At 36.7% G+C, this 18,027-nt stretch overlaps 1 protein-coding gene across 1 annotated transcript in view; it reads right to left on the reverse strand.

Moving 5' to 3' along the window:
- Nucleotides 1–1,149: 1,149 nt before the first annotated feature.
- The window catches only part of LOC139714440 (F-box only protein 32-like), a 28,428-nt gene continuing 11,550 nt past the window's right edge, over nucleotides 1,150–18,027 (reverse strand). Inside the window, exons 2-9 of the mRNA XM_071626146.1 lie at nucleotides 15,960–16,081; nucleotides 13,958–14,007; nucleotides 13,452–13,544; nucleotides 12,524–12,617; nucleotides 11,595–11,767; nucleotides 10,312–10,497; nucleotides 3,455–3,601; nucleotides 1,150–3,083 (exon numbers count right to left, since the gene is read on the reverse strand). Coding sequence (XP_071482247.1) covers nucleotides 2,955–3,083; nucleotides 3,455–3,601; nucleotides 10,312–10,497; nucleotides 11,595–11,767; nucleotides 12,524–12,617; nucleotides 13,452–13,544; nucleotides 13,958–14,007; nucleotides 15,960–16,081 — 994 coding nt within the window. The 3' untranslated portion in view covers nucleotides 1,150–2,954. The remainder of the gene's footprint in view (nucleotides 3,084–3,454; nucleotides 3,602–10,311; nucleotides 10,498–11,594; nucleotides 11,768–12,523; nucleotides 12,618–13,451; nucleotides 13,545–13,957; nucleotides 14,008–15,959; nucleotides 16,082–18,027) is intronic.

The following is an 18,027-nucleotide window of genomic DNA, read 5'->3' on the forward strand; positions in this document are numbered from 1 at the left end:
GCACATGTTTCATTATTCTACTGTTGTGTTTATTTTTACAAAGATTTACATGTACATTTTGTATGCAATATATCTCTTATCTACAATGAAAACAAGTGTATGTCATAAACTAAACTGCACAAATGCCCTGTTACAAGGAAGCTAACAAACAGACCTTTTTCAGCATATTCCTTGAAAACTACAAAATTCTTTGATGAAACACACACACAGATATATAATGTCCCTAAGGTGACAAGAGCTTATATCTGAAAATCACAACTTTTCAGGAAACAAGAGACCCGGGGGTCACGCGCTCACCTGAGTATCGCAATTTCACATTCCATGCATTCTTGCACACTCTTAACTGAGAACATTGGAAACTTAGGTCTGCATATGGATTCCCCCCCCCCCCCCCCCCCCCAAGAGGGATATGGTGCCCATTTGAAGAAATTGAGATTCTATCCCCCTAGGGATGCTACCTGCTAAGTTTGGTCAAAATTCATCATGAGGTTTTCAAGAAGATGAACATGTACAATTCAGGCTCCATTACAACTGTAGGACTTCTCCCCATCCCCTCTCCTGGGTCCCAAGGGGGGGGGGGGGGCACCCCTGATGCCACCAACCCCATGAACAAACCTGAAACTACAGTTGTCAATGTACTAACTCATATTAGTATCATCTAAGCCCTATCACTTCTGGTTTAAGAGAAGATTTTTAAAGGTTCTTTAATTTTAGGGGGTTTGGGCCCCCTGGGGACCCCCCCCCCCCCTCCCCCAGGTGGGCCATGGTGCCCATTTGAACAAATTGAGATCCTATCCCCCTAGGAATGCTACCTACCAAGTTTGGTGAAAATCAGACATGGCAATCTCAAAGTGAAGATGAAAATGTACAATTTAGGCCCCATTAGGACCCCTCCCCACCCCCTCCCTTGGGTCCCAAGGGGGGGGGGCACCCCTGATTCCCTCATAAACAAACTTGAAACTACAGTCATCAATGTACTCATAGTATCAACTAAGCCCTATCACTTCTGGTTCTAGAGAAGAAGATTTTTAAAGATTCCTTAATTTTAGGGTGTTTGGGCCCCCCTGGGGCCCCCCCCCCCCCAGGTGGGCCACGGTGACCATTTGAACAAATTGAGATCCTATCCCCCTAGGGATGCTACCTGCCAAGTTTGGTGAAAATCGGTCGTGGGGTTCTCAAGAAGAAGATGAAAATGTAAAAAGTTTACGGACGACGGACGACGGACGACGCACGCCGGATGAAGAGCAATCGCAATAGCTCACTTGAGCCTTCGGCTCAGGTGAGCTAAAAAACCTCCTAATATTTTCATTTTTACAACACTTTCATGAAATTATGTCATTATGCCATATGATGTAGAAACATTACTTTGATTTGCATTCATAATATTTCTGTTCTAAACAACATATCAGTATGTTGATACCAAAATTTGAGTTGTGAGGATCTTAATATAATATGCCTATTAAGAAATGAGCTCTGCCATTCTTGGGAAGGTAGGTACTGTACATGTACATATACACACAGTAAGGTTAACAAAAACAATAATAATAATAAAAATGTTGTCTTCTTTATTCAGGGCAGCCTCTTCAGTGTTGACACAGTTTTACCCAAAGGCCCTGTCACACATGAACAGATGAGCTAAATAATCTTGATGCACATCAAACGAATCAAGAAAATATTCAAACATATTTAAGTTTTCATTAGATATGAGGATGTTTGGTTCTTTGATCACTTTCCATGTCACAATCAATGTATTCATATTCTCTAATTACATCAAACAATTAACAGTTTTGAAAACTAATTGGAATATGTCAAAAAGTTTTTGTTATCAATAACACAATCCATCTGTAACATCTACCTGGCACTACAATTTACAACAACAACAACAAAACATCACTTTTTTGGAATAATCTGTAAACTCATGAATGTACAACAAACAAGTTTATTCATCAAAACCTTTTATTCTCCATCCCCTAATTATTTATCACCCAAATGTTTCATTTCTTTAATTCTCATCAAAAGTAAAAACAAAATGTAAGTTTATTCATCAAAACCTTTTATTCTCCATGCAAGTTTATTCATCAAAACCTTTTATTCTCCATCCCCCAATTATTTATCACCCAAATGTTTCATTTCTTTAATTCTCATCAAAAGTAAAAACAAAATGTACCCTGCTTTTTGATTACTCATGTCGACATCTCTTTCCTTCTAGTTCTATATTCATTTATATACATTGTATGTTTGTGCTACTGATACTGTTAAATGGAGAAAAATAAACTTCAACTTCTAGTACTCATTGATACTCCACAAGTTGCACTGTAAATGCTGTATATGATCAGGCAGATTTCAGAAAATATATTATTGTCTACTGCACATTGTTTGTCAGAATTCTACAACTGTTTGGAAGCCTGGACCACTTCTTATACTGTAGTATGACATCCTGGTGACATGATATTGTTTGGTGGCAATACATACCTCACCAGCCTCATGCCAGCTGGTTTTCCTTTTTCCTAAGTTTACTTGAAACAAATGAACAGGTTGTAAGTTTTCTTGAGCACTGACCTCACAGGTAATCACTATGCATCTCTCATTTGACTTGGTGGAAGAGTGATTGCAATATGAATTCCCACACACTCATGCTAAGGGAGACAACCAACAATGTAAAATATAATTGACATTCAGTGACTTGAATGGATACTCATGCCATAATTGATAAATGCTGCTTCTTCATTACAAGAAAATACAAAAACTGTATATTGTCATGAAGGCAAAAATATCAACATGTCACATGCAAGCTACCATCTTCGCCAAAGCTTCACATCAAGCAGGCGATCAAAATACCTTTGAGATACATAGAAAGTGTGTTAAGTAGCAGGCTGGTGCAATGGTGCTGTCATCTTCCACTTTGAAAAATAAGACATTGTTCATTCTTCTCACTTAATCATTTTGCAGTGCTTTCACCTGGGCATGGGAAACATGTCTGACAGCTGACTTGGTGAGATGCTCTTACTCTTTGCAACCTGGTGTTCTGGTGCCCTCTCTCCACGCTCTAGGGGGATTTCAATAGAGCAGGGGTGAGTTCCTCCCTGTAGAGAGAGGGAAATCATTAGTCTACTCTTTACCTACTGGCAACTGTTTGGATATTTTCATCTGTTTGTGAGCTTTTGCAATAACATAGCATATCTAATAGTGTAGTGAACAGTCCTCATGATTTACATTATCAATCAAAGCATTCCTAGAATTTATTTCTATATCTTGTAGATGCCATCTCATGAAATCCCTTCGATTAAAGGGTGTAAACCCAAACCATGCATTTTAAAATGGCACATTGTGGCCATCTTTCAATGTTGTGATGTCCATTTAACATGTTGTAATTTCAGATCAGTTGATTTCTACCCAGAGACCATAAATGCACTGCGGAAAACAAGGGTTATCACTATCAAGTCATGCCACTTACCATCCAGAAAAGGCAGCAGCAGTGGCAGCACAGTTGCAACTGATCAGCAAATACTTCTTTTTTTCCATGCTTGACTCGCAACCTCTTGTAGATCTGTTTCCATTTCACTTCATGATCAGCTGTGTTCTTAGGGACCACAGGCATCATCTGCAGTTAGATGATATAAAAGATGATTAGACTTTTACAATATCCCGCTCAAATCCTTTTCTCTTTTATCGACCAATCAATTAAGTCTGTCGATAAGGGCAGTACAAACTACGACCAGTAACTTCGAATAAGGTTCTGCATTTCAAATTCAAATTCAAATTCTTGGCTGTAAAGTTCAACGACATTATCATGAAGTTTTTATGCACAGTATTTCATTCCTACATTCGCAAATGTGCCACAACTGTGAAAACAAACAATGTTTATCAATATAAAGTGCCTAAAAACTGTACTGTACTTGACCCTAGAGCTCTACAGGGAAATCTGGTGAACTTAAGATTGATGTTGCAAGAAAGAACACCACACAATGGATACAGAATGCATATCAAAAATATGAAAGAACTAATGGTAGATCCCCTCATAATAGAATGCCCTAATATTACAATATTAGTGCAAGATCACTAGGATATAGATACACCTACAAATCTCTCCTTGGAAAAACAAAATGTATACCCTCAAATATGTTGTAAATGTGAACAACATTTGGATTGTCCCCCTGAAAGTGTAAGAATGGTGAATCATCACTCTATATTTTTGTTTTACTCTAAATATTGGATTGAGATATTTTCAGTACAAAATGCTGTAGTAAATAGGGTTCTGTTTCTGAAAAAGCAACTGTCAAGATGAAAGTAGTCAGTGATGATATTTAATGTTTGTTTTGTCAGAAGAGTTGGAAAGATATTTCATATTACATTTATGACTGTGAAATCAGTAAATCAATCTGGAATGAAACAGACCCAGAAATGTCGCTAAGGCGACTGGTATGCCTCCGCCATAATGCATGATTCTCCTAATAGGTCTATAGCACATGTGGACAATGTGTGATTACATTTTCACAAAATTGGCAAAATATTAAAATGACAAGTTTGTCACAAATGTTTTGAATGTTCACCTTCCTTGACCTAGGTTTAATTGGATGAATAGGAGAGCATGTATTTGGGGATTTAAGGACTTTAACTTGACTTGACCCATTCATAAGTTTATGCATTGAGTAATTTTCAAGGTATAGAGAAAAAGTGCAATTTCTGTATTGAAAAGTACATTGTTACCATTTTCATCTGGCCTTTGACCCTAAAATTGATGGGATAATCAAGGCAAAACATGCAAATGTATTAAGTTTCAAGATAACTTGAGCCACTTCCGAGATATGGAGGAAAAAGTTAGTTCAGCACTTTCCCTTGATCTTTGACCTTTTGACTGTTGAGGCAAACAAAAAAAGAAAAAACTAGAAATGTCGCTATGGCGACTGGTATGCCTCCGCCATAATGCATGATTCTCCTAATGGGTCTATAGTACATGTGGACAATGTGTGATTACATTTTAACAAAATTGGCAAAATATCAAAATGGCATGTTTGTCACAAATGTATTGAATGTTTACCTTCCTTGACCTACACGTGTATGTTTAATTGGATGAATTGGAGGAGAGCATGTATTTGGGGATTTAAGAACTTTAACTTGACTTTGACCCTTTCATAAGTTTATGCACCGAGTAATTTTCAAGGTATGGAGAAAAAGTGCAATTTCTGTATTGAACAGTAAATTGTTATCATTTTCATCTGGCCTTTGATTTATAAGAGAATCACTGTCAGGCAGAACATACATAAATATGTACAGTCAAACTCGGATACCTCGACGTCGGATAAGCCGAATATCACTTACCTCGGGGGCAAAATGAAAGTCCCGATTGTTCCTATGGAGTTTCCGTGTATTAAAATTCGCGTAGCTCGAAAAAGATAACTCGAAGTTCGGTTACCTCGAAGGGAAATCTAATGTCCCGATCTTAATTAACTTATTGTTTTTCCCAGCATGTTGCTCGAATCGAAATTGCAAACATCACTCAGCATCTCCGATTAAGCGCGCGTGGACAGCGAAGACATGTCACAAATGTTTTCACACTCGATTGTAAATATTCTGAGACCAGAACAATCGCGCGCCCAAGGAGAAATACTAGTACATTGTACCTGTACCCGATACACAGCTGACAAGGAAAATCCCCAACACCTACCAACACACGTACATGGTATGCACATAGCACCCGTGCCAATGGAGTGCTTTACGATAGCACTACGCGCTGCCCCATCATTTGCTTTTCTTTAACCACTGTGTTTTGATTTTTGATCGAGACAGTCATACCGTGCGCGTAGATTTCTCAACCGTCGGGGCGCACCTGCTTACGTTGACAGTTATATCTTTGCCATTAATCACGCTCCACTGTCAAAACATCAATCTACCTCGTAGTGCCTTTTTTAAAACTATTTTTTTGTTTGTTTTTCACGAAGTTTACTTCCCCGAGAACGCAAACACTGAAACTTTTTTTTCCAGCAATGCGATTATGAAAATCTGGAAGTATAGGCCGATCACAATGAAGAATAGAATACACATGGCTCCGCACTAAGTTTTATCGGGCCACCAATATCATTGATTTTTATTTTCTGGTGGTCGAAAGTAAAATCTGGTGACAAAAAAAAATCAGGAAAAATATTAGAAAAACTAAATCGGTCCTACTAAACATAGACAAATTAATATTAAGCATTATTGAAGTGATACAGATGCCCATGTCTAAAACAAATGAATAGAAAATTCAATCATCTTACTCTGTGTTTAAAGATTTGACAAATAGGCGTAGAGTTTATTATAAAAGTTGATGCCCATATATTGAGGAGGTCAAAACTTACGTTTGAAATGAGAAAATGGGAGCATTTGCTGACATTTGTTAGCATCCGACATTCGTTTTAGCATTGTAAAAAGCCGAAAGTTACCGTTATTAATTTTTAAATGTAAAAGCAAACAACCGATATTCATTTTAGAATCTTACGGAGCTGAATACTATCCTAATCCATTTCCAAACGTGAAAGCAAACATCCGCTATTTGTTTTAGCATCTAACTGAGCGGATTAATACCATTAATCATTTCCAAATGTTAAAGCAACAATCTGTTATTTATTTTTGCATCGTACGGAGCAGAATATTACCGTTATTCATTTCAAACATCCGACATTTATTTCATTATCGAACGGAGCCGAATGTTACTGCTGTCCACTTCCGAAAGTGAAATGAATCATCTGACAATTTTTTTGAACGTCAAGGCAGACATCAGACATTTTGGACCATGAAACGTATAGCTGAATGTTACTGATATTTATTTCGAAGTGTACCGTAGCAAATATCCAATATTTTTTTATCATCGTTTGGGGCAGAATGTTACTGCTGTTCACTTCCAAACATGCCAAACGTAAAAGCAATCATTCGACATGTATTTTAGCATCTTCCGGAGCTGAATGCTATTGACATTTACTTTCGAACGCAAAAGCACACATCCGGCATTTATTTTATCAGCGTACGGAGTTGAATATTATTGTTATTCACTTCAGAACATCAAAGCAAACATTCGACATTTATTTTAGCATCTTCCGGAGCTAAATGTTATTGCAATTTCCTTTCGAACGTAAAAGCAAACATCCAGCATTTATTTCATCATTGTCAGGAGTTGAATATTATTGTTACTCTTTTCCAAACGTCAAAGCAAACATCAAACATTAATTTTACCATTAAACGCAGCTGAATGTTACTGTTATTCATTTCGAAATTTAAAAGCAAACATCAGACAGTTATTTTAGCATCATATGGACATGATGGAGCAGAATATTACTGCTATTTTCTTCCGAACATAAAAAAGATCATCTGACATCTATTTTAGCATCTTCGGGAGCCGAATGCTATTGCTATTTACTTTCGAAAGTATAAGGAAACACCCGACATTTATTTAACTATCGTATGGAGTTGAATGTTATTGTTTTTCATTTCCGAACGTCATAGCAAAAATTCGAAATTTATTTCAGCGTCTTCCGGAGCCGAATGTTATCCTTATTCATTTTCGAACGCAAAATCAAATATCTAACATTAGTTTTAGCACCATACGGAGCTGAGTCTTATCGTTATTCATTTCCAAAAGTATGAGCAAACATCCGACATTCATTTTAGTATCATACCGAGTCGAATATTACCGTCATTCATTTCCACAATTAAACGCAAACCTCTGACATTTATTTTAGCATCTTACGTAGCCGATTGTTACCGCTGTTCATTTTCAAAAGTAAAGGCAAACATCCGACTTTTTTTTTTTTGGTGGCGCGATCGGACCACCAAAATCTTTATTTCTGAAATTTTGCTTTCATTTCCGATTTTCACTCAATTCATTCATATAAAAGTTGATTAATTCAATTCAAATTGACAAGCATGCAAACAATCAGTAGGCACTATAACAGACACCATGTTGAACATCGATAAACGTCGAACATCGATAAACATCGGATAAGTCGAAGAAAATTCGACGTACGCGTACCTCGAAATTCGCGTACGTCGAACCATTTTCTTCAGTCCCGACGAATTCGAGGTATCCGAGTTTGACTGTACTAAGTTTCAAGATAACTTGAGCCACTTCCGAGATATGGAGAAAGAAGTACGTTCAGCACTTTCACTTTGACCTTTGACCTTCTTGGCAAAAAAAAAAAAAAAATCCCAGATAATTTCTATTGGGTTATACATGCATACATCAAGTTAAACAAAATAATCCTGCTGGCATTGCATAAATATAAGGAAAATAGTAAAATTTTGAAGTATTGCCTTGACCTTTGACCCCTGACCTTTGACCCAAGGAACCCTGAATTCCCTAGATAACCACTGCCAGTCAGTACATGCATATATACTATGTTTCATGAAGATACCTTGAACAATTTCCAAGATACAGAGAAAAAAGTAAAATTTTAACACTTTACTTGACCTTTTGACCTTTGACCTTTTGACCTCATGACCCCAAACTTTCACCAGAGAATCTTAATTGGGTAATACATGTATACACTAAGTTTCAAGAAAATATCTTTAGGCATTGCATAGATATGGGGGAAATAGTGAAATTTTAATCATTTGACCTTGACCTTTTGACCGTTGACCTTGAGCATGTGCACCCAAAAGTTGATAGGCACAACTTCACCCCCTAATACACATACATGCCAAGTTTCATTAGGATACCTCAAAAGGTTTTGGTAGTTACCCTGTCCACAAAATTCATTACGGACGGACGGACGGAAGGACGGACGGACGGACGGACGGACGGACGGACGGACAACCCGAAAACATAATGCCTCCGGCACCACTTCGTGGCGGAGGCATAAAAAGTTTCCAGAGAATCTCTATTAGGTTATACATGGATACACCAAGTGTAAAAAAAAAAAAAAAAAAAAAAAAAATCCTGCTGGCATTGCATTTAAATATGAGAAAAATAGTAAAATTTTGATGTGTTGCCCTTGACCTTTGACCCCTGACCCATGAACCCTTAATTCTTTAGATAATCACTGCCAGTCAGTACATGTATATATACTATGTTCCATGAAGATACCTTGAACAATTTCCAAGGTACGGAGAAAAAAAATGAAGTTTTAATATTTTTAATCGACCTTTTGACCTTTGACCTTTGACCTCATAACCCCAAACTTTCACCAGAGAATCTCAATTGGGTAATACATGTATACACTAAGTTTAAAGAAAATATCTTCAGGCATTGCATAGATATGGTGGAAATAGTGATATTTTACGTATTTGACCATGACCTTTTGACCTTTGACCTTGAGCATGTGCACCAAAAGTTGATAGGCACAACTTCACCCCCTAATACACATACATGCCAAGTTTCATTAGGATACCTCAAAAGGTTTTTTAGTTATGCTGTCCACAAAATTCATTACGGACGGACGGAAGGATGGACAACCCGAAAACATGATGCCTCCGGCACCACTTCGTGGCGGAGGCATAAAAATAGATAAATTAAAGGCTCTGGGGTACAGATAAAATTTGATTTCAAAACTATTATTTTTGGTTTCAAAGAGAAGAGAAATGATGCATCAAATTGCATGATGACTCCTATTAGGCAACAACTACTTGTACAAACGGTTGATAAAAGTCAAATCTGCATCATTATGAAGAGGAAAATTAATAAATATTGTGAAGATGACAGATACAGTCATTCTGTATTGGGTAGGTACAACAAATTGTACAAAGTGGCAGTCACTCTGACATTTATTTTCGTTAAAATGGAAGTGAGAAAAATGTAAAATTATTGGGTTTTGGTTGGATCTACGACAAATATCAGTTGATTGACACGTAAAATGCTTGACTGGATTCAATAAAATAGCCCATGGAGGGCTAAAAAAAAAACTGTAAAAAAAGAGGAAGCCACTAAATATCATACTCAAAGTAATCTTTGATGCTGAAGTACTACCAGCACTGTTTAAACTAACTTTCAGGAATGGGCAAATGTATAATTTTAATCAAACATCTTGCAATTGTATCTACATAGTTGGAGTTGTCACAAGAAAGGTGTGCAAAACACTTCATGTGCCAAGGCACCTACAGGGTAGCTGTCCATGCTTTTTCATCAACATTCACTTAACTATTTCAAACTGGACCTAATTGTGCCTTAGTTTAACAAGAAGGCCATGGTAACACAAAACAGATGTAGGGGATAAGATGATCTCCATTCATTGACAGATTTCAGACATCTGTGCCAACTGGTAAATAAAGCACTGCAATAATTGAGTCTTGAACGCCTGAATTAACTATACTGAGCATTGTGAGTCCATTTGCCAAGTTAGTCACCTGCTCAGGAGTGAAATGGAAGTGGCAGAAGTCCCTCCAGAGTAACCACTCCTCACTGAGCTGATGCAGCAACTTGCTTGCCTCCCCAGTGTGCACGATATCACAATGATCCTGCATCCGGGCAAAGATTTGTCTCAAGCACTCTGGAGGCAGGTCTGTCAGGAGGAGCCCATCATCCCTTGGTTCCTTTAAATGTCACATTAAGATTTCCCATAAACTGGGGCTTTAACAAAGCAGGATGTGTACAATGCAATTAAAAACAGACATATTGTATATAAGTATGTATGTATGTATGTATGTAATTATTATCATTATTATTATCATTTATGTTCAACCATATGTGACCCTGCATCACAAAACCAACAAAGAGTTGCCAGACATGGATATCTAGTTAAGGGCAGATTCTGAAAGAGCAAGTCAAGCTTTAAAATGATGTATAACTTAATTCAAATGGACTATCCAAAGCTATCTAAATATTGGGAAGAAAGCACACACACTGGAAAAGTGTGCACTGAGAAAAGAGGCTCTGAAGTGTAGGGTATATTCAAGCACTTAATCTGACCATGAGCTGGCTGTGCAATGAATGGGACAAAAAAAAAATGATGTAAAGCTTCATATCAACAACAATGAAGAGATTATCACATTAAGCTGAAATGGATGGCGCTCTATCAACACATTCTATCCATGACTAATAGTAAATTTCAAAGCAGTAGCATTATCCTTTCAAAAGTATTTAGAGCTGAGTGTGTAAAGGGTTTCTAAGAAATGGAAAGGGGACTATAAGACACACATTTTCACAATGTTCCACAAAAGTGTTACCTAGAAAAACTGCTAAAAAACAAATTTCTATTTGTTTCATGATCCCAAATGTATGTATAAATCCCAAATGTATAAATCACCTTGTTTATGAATATCATCCTTTTTTCTCATTCACCATACTTTAACCTATTTTGAGTCCTCACACAAAATCAGTGCACGCAACTCTTTGTTGGTTTATTGATGCACAGTCACATTTGATTTGCTTATATCACAGTTCAGTTTCATAAGAGAAGAACTGCATAATAATAACTATATATGACTGTCTTTTTGTCTGATTACTACCTCTCATTTGTCAAAAGTTGGTCATAACCTCACTTTGTAGTTTTACTTTCAGTCAAATATGCCCAAATACTCAAATAAATGTGTTTCATGTCAAACTAACAATCTCTTGATAAACAGGGCCCATTTTTTTCAGTGACTAAGATTCACAATACCCACTTTTCTATAATGACTCAACAACTCACCTCTTCATCATACTGGATGTCTTTGAGCTGGTTGAGCCAGACATGAGTGATCTGATAGTGGCAGTTCCAGCCTGCTTTGCCGCCAATGTGGCCTCCAGTGTTCATCTGGAGGGCTGTAATCAGCCTCCGCAGAATCTGACGGACCTGGTTCACATTGTACTTCGTTTCAAGGGCTAAAGGGGCAAGAAATTAGGCTGTTTACTTATCTTTTAGTCCAGGTTTATATATTGCACTATAAAATTACATGGGATATATTTAGTTCATGAAAAGGTAAACTTTCATTGAAAAAATCTACAGAAATAACCTAATATTCATACAGTGTAACCTAATATTCCTTTATACAGATGACTTTCAGACAGGAGATGGTCTACACCAAGTGGTCATACTGATATCTGACTTTTAAGGTGACTATCAGATATCCCACACAAAAGGGAATAGTTTTAGGTGGTTGCACAGACTTGAGTGTTCTGTGGAATGAAACAAGCTAACAGTTTTAATGAAAGAGCACAAATTTTAACTAAAATGTATTATCTTTGTAGGGTGTAGTAAACTTATCAAATTCCCACAACTGAGAAAATGAAGTTTCTTGTTTGTTAATGATTTTAAAACAGAATGTTTTTGTGACAATGCTTCTCAATTCTAGATAATATGTCAGTCATGCAGACAGTGGCTGAATGAGTAACACAGGGTAAGCCAACCATTGTATTGGTTGAAATGTTCTTGCGTATATGTCACCTTCGAATCCTACTCCCTCCCTCTTTTGATGTACAATTGGCTGTAGTGTAGACAAAATATTTATAGGAAAAAAATTTTATTGACTGGTTATTCTCTTCTTCTTTTTTTTAATTGAATAATCACATGTTACATGGGTTTCATCCAAGACCACCAAGGGAGTGCAGAAGCTCCAGGTAAATGAAAAAAAAACTCACCAACATTGACAGCTTCTTCCACAATGGAGAAGAGGCTCTTCAGAGCAGATCCACTCAGAGAAGAGTAATGATTCTGGATGACCAGGTCCAAAAACTTGTCAGAAACAATGTAAGCAAAAATGTTAGAACATGTAAAACATTAGTACATGATATTGTTTGGGTCAAGCCTGCCTTCATTCTATGCACAGATGTTTGTTTGTTTGCTGTTGTTGTTTTTTGCTTTTTAGTTTTTTTTTTAAAGAACTTTGAGGGTCATTTACCAGTCATGTTTTTTCATGCACAAAGGGCCAGAATCATGCATCCAATATTTGAAATGTGTGTCAGTGTCATGCTAAAAAAACCCCAAACAAACAAACAAACAAACATACACACAAACAAACAAAATTAAAGATGAAATGTGGCATGGCGCCACTTTGCACAAATATCTATATTCTTTTAATCTAATATATTCTATCATTCCATCACCCTAGCAAAAATGCCTGCCATGCTTGGTGACAAACCTGACCATTTGTCTTTAATGAGCATGTGAAAATGGAGAAAAGTGAAAATTTGAGCCAGGCAGCCATATTCTGGGACACGTAAAAGTACAACCACTGCATTTTGTGTGGCTGTGTGGCTTTTACCAGATATTCATTTACTTTTATGAGTAAAGAAGAGCATAGTGGATGAAGTGTCATACTCAAGCTCATATACTGTATTCCTCAACGGCACAGGATGTACATCTATATATTAAAGGGCATGTCATGTGCAATTCTACCCATGACAGCGGTCGTCATAGGAACATTTTTCATCCCTTTCCAGTATCCTTCAGATCAGATAACTCATACTGTACTATTCATGAATTGTCTTTTTAAATTCGCTTACTGGAAAGTTATTTCCTCACTCCCAATGGTGGATGCATATGATGAGAGAAATAGAAGCTACTCACCCGACACACATAATTGAATCTGCTAAGCTGATGAAGAGCAGAACAAAAATCTAGTTTCAGAAGAACTTCACCAACTGTGATATACTGTGTTTTCTAGAAAGAAAAAAAAAATAGAGACAAAATGATAATGGTCACCTCATTTCACCAATTACAGAGGCATATTGATATTTCAATACTAATCCTCTGTATTCTTTGTTAAAATTCATTCAGAACAAAATTTAAGGACACAGTAAGTATGGAGCTGGAAATTCATAACTACACACACTTCATAGCGCAAACAACTGAACCTTCATATAATATAAGATATATATTTCTGTCACCACAGCAGTAAATAATACTTCTGTGTGATTGCCCTGATGATCAAAAGAAAGAATTTAGAATTCTACACATTATTTCATATACCATAAGTATAATCTTTGCAAGAATTTCAATTTGAATTTCTATTATCTGTTACAGAAGAAATACAAAATAAAGTAATGAAGGAAAGGAGAAACAAACTATTTTACCTCTCTTCCTCTTCCCTTTGGCAAAAATATATACTGGGAAAGTTTGCGAACTGTGAAGGAAAACAAAACAGAATCACATAGATGTCATCGTTAATCCCAAACCATTTGCCATACATAATGGGTGTGAAAAATATGAGCTATAAAAAGGCTTGGCACAAACATTTCTTATTGATGGCCCATTTGGGCTACTAAAATCATCAAGGTTTGGTTTTTGGTGGCCTGAAGAAACTACATAAAAACATGGAAAAAAATTAACCATTTAATAAAACATTAAAATAATGAAATACACCACGATAACAATGTAAGCTTGGCCAGTATGATTAAGAACTTTAAATACCACATGCTGTGAGTACGAAGAAAGAACTAGAAATGTCGCTGTGGCAACTGATACCCTTCTGCCATAAAGCATTATTCTCCAATAGGACTGTAGTACATCTTGATAATGTGAGATGACAATTTCACAAGACTGGCAAAAAATTGAAATGACATGTTTGAAAGCTTGAAGGCACAACCCCAAAAGGGTTTGTGTTCTGATATACATTCCATGAACAAGATTTCATTAAGACAGCTTAATTGTTTCAGGGAGCAAGTATTCAGGAATTTGAGCACTTTCACTTGACCCCATGGCAAATATATCCTTCAAATAGTCATTACCTAACAATTTCCAATTTTCATGACAACCCAGCTACCACAAAACGTTTTTGTCAAGTGCACTAGTCTTTGTCTTAATAGATGTTCACAAAATGTTTTATTAGGTCCGCTAATTTTTTGTCATTTCTACACATCCACAAAATGTTTTTATTACGTCTGCTAGTCTTCGTCATTTTTAAACATCCACAAAACGTTTCTATTAGGCCTGTCTGCTATGTCTTTGTCATTTGTTTCTATATCATGAATAGCCATGCATATTTATGAATATTCAAGTATGAAAATCTAAAATTTGAAAACTAGTGGAAATAGATAGAAGACAATGAAATCTAAAGTATCAATGCTGGGTTCAAACATTCTGTTTAAAAAAATGTACTTATATTATTGTTCAGTTATTCACAATTGTGCTTTACGTAAGAAGAGGTATTTTTATATTTTAATAGACCTAATTAGGTACGTATGATTTAATTTCAGAAGCCATGTCTTCAAGCATCACGACATTTTTGCCAATATACAGAAGAATGTGATACATCAGATACAGACAGATACATCAGATGGATCAAAAGACCAACATCAGAACACCGGCACAGCAGTTCAAAGCACGAAGTAAAATCGCACATAAAACCTCATCAATTTCAATATTCCGAGCTGAACAATTAGCTATATTATTAGCAGTAGATTGGATTGAAGGGAATAAAACAACTGAGTCAGTTATTTTTTGTGATTCTTTGAGCGTTCTGTGTGTGATTTGAAAGATTTAAAGACACCCCCTTTTACTATTGAGATAATTAAGACAGAAACTGTATGCACTAACAAGAACAACAAATTCAAGGCAATTTTGAATGGATCCCCTATCACTGTTGAAAACACGGTTGCGTTTATCTAACCCCTGAAAATGCCTAAAACGTGGTTGGATCGTGATTCTGCCTCAGAATTTTTTTTTTTAGATAAACGGAGCCTTTGACAGATACTACATGTTCTCTAAATGTACTGGAAAGGGTCATATGACTTTTTTTAAAAAATTTGAGACATTTTTGAATGTTCTAGATGACTTTAAAAGGTTTTCTGGATGTTTGCAAAATGTCCACAGAACATTTTGAATATTCTTGTCTATTCTTGTCTATGTCTGTAAAATCCAAAAGGTTTTCAGCAGGTCCTTAAAAATTCTGAAAAGTTTTCATTGTTTGTTTTTTTAACATTTAAAAGTAATCATTTATCGAATGCAAGTTATCAATTTTCTAAAAACATGCCATGGAATAGATTTGGCGAATCACAAATGTGAGCGACAAGATCCCTTTAAAAAACAAATTAGCTACAATGTTGTTGGTAAGTGCTAAGGTTCAGGTATACTTACATGTAGGACGTTTACTTCTCTTCCAGAACTGTGTATTTGAGAGGTCACCATCTCGGCTCTGGTCCCACATCACTCTCTCCTGGTTGACCTCAGAAGCTAGCTGCCAGTTCTTGGCTAACAACCTACAGGGCAGAATGGAGAGAATAAGCAATACCTGGTAATGATGACAAGGCCAAATTCTATGTTTGGGTGAGCAACTTTCATTTGTGACTAGACCTATATTCATATCAGTGCTTCGTGTGGCAAACGACAAATTGTGTCGAAAAAAACACACAACTTTTTCAGTTATAATTTGCTAGGTTTGGATACTCACATCACACTTGGAAGCATAGTCATGTTGAACAGCTACTCTCAAATTATTCCCAAGAAACAGCGAAAAAAAAAAAATCCAGCAAATAAACCCAAACAGAACAAAAAACAAAGGAAAAAGACAGACAGGTACTGCCCAGGTGTGCTGGAAAGTGTTACATCGCCTTCCAACCAGTAGTGCAAGTAAATGAGAGCTATTATGCATTACGTCATTGTGCAGGTACATGTACAGCCACTGACTGAAACAAACACCCACACTACCATGGACTATATCAGTTCTGCTTGTGGTATAAGTGATTGCAACTATATATAATACAACAGTCAAAAGATAGCAACTGAATGATCACACACTAGTACATTACATCACTCAAGCACCTCTAGGCTCTATAAATCCCTCTTTTATACACCTACCTGTTGTAGCTATGCTGTGCAATGCAGTGTCGGTATGAATGAAGGACCTCTGAACAGCACAGTTCTAAAGACCATCATACCAAATTTGGTTGCATGGAGTCTTGGTCATGTCAGATTGTCTTTACCCTTATAAAAATCTTAGGTTGCGGCAAGCTTGCAGCAAGCTTGCGGTAAGCTTGCGGCAACCTTAATTAGCTTGTATTAAAGAGTGCAAGCTTGCGCATGCTTATTGCCATCTTACTGCAAGCATGATACAAACTTGGCATCCCCTGGTAAGCTTGCTGCAAGCTTGCGGTAAGCTTGCAGCAACTTACCATTAGCTTGTGGACGATTGCAAGGTCGCAGATATGATTGCAAAAATAATCGCAAGCTTGCAGATTGTGTCGCAAGCTTGCAGATAAGTTTGCAAGACCATATGAAAGCTGTGCAAGCTTATGACAAGCTTGCGGTGAGACAACTAACAGCTCTGCAAGCTGGCCGTAAGCTTGCAAGTAATGCAGAAATCTCTGCAAGCTTACCACAAGCTTGCAGGCCATTATCAGAATTTCTGTGAGCTTGTCGCAAGCTTGCAGGTTGTTAAAGAAAACTCCTCAAGCTTACTTAAGCTTGTGAACTGTGATCAAAATCTTTGCATGCTTGCTGCAAGCTTGCAGGTTAGAACTTCGCAAGCATGCAAAATGCAGTCAAAATCTTTGTGAGCTTGTCCCAAGCTAAAGCTTGTGGGTAAATTGTTAGAGCAAATTCTGCAACCTTACCGCAAGCTTACTGCAACTGTATGGCCACAATCAAAATCTTTGCAAGCTTGTCGCAAGCTTGTCGCAAGCTTGTCGCAAGCTTATAGGTTAATTGATAGAGAAAATTGCCTGGTGCCCTCTCAGTTACAAAAAAGAAAGTTACTTTGTTCACTCTGAAATTCAAAATGGCGGTTTGACTGTTTCTGTGTGCAGCTTAGATTTAAGAACAATAATTCTGTCAAAGGTATGAAATTGATTAATACTATTATAACTAACTGCATGCATTAACATGCTGAATAACTTCACCATATTTTCATTCCCCATAAACCTCAATAATCTACACATTTTAACAAAGTAATCATAGTAACTTCCCCTAAATGTGCAATACAGTCCCACCCATTGTAATTTGTGTGTGTATTAACAGGTATTTTTATTGTTACATATAACTCAATACCGGTACATTCTGCATACCTCTTTTTTTTTTAATAGTAAAATAAATGAATGTATAACAGATTTGAGTGTATTATTTATACTTCATCCTTTTTTTTTATGTTTCACTTTTGTGCAAATTTCAATTAAATTTCCTAATTGTATCCCCCGAACAGAGTTCGGAG

Source organism: Diadema antillarum, unplaced genomic scaffold (assembly GCF_040938485.1).
Source record: "Diadema antillarum isolate AM-2024a unplaced genomic scaffold, OU_Dant_1.0 seq00002274_RagTag, whole genome shotgun sequence".
Classification (NCBI taxonomy): Eukaryota; Metazoa; Echinodermata; class Echinoidea; order Diadematoida; family Diadematidae; genus Diadema; species Diadema antillarum.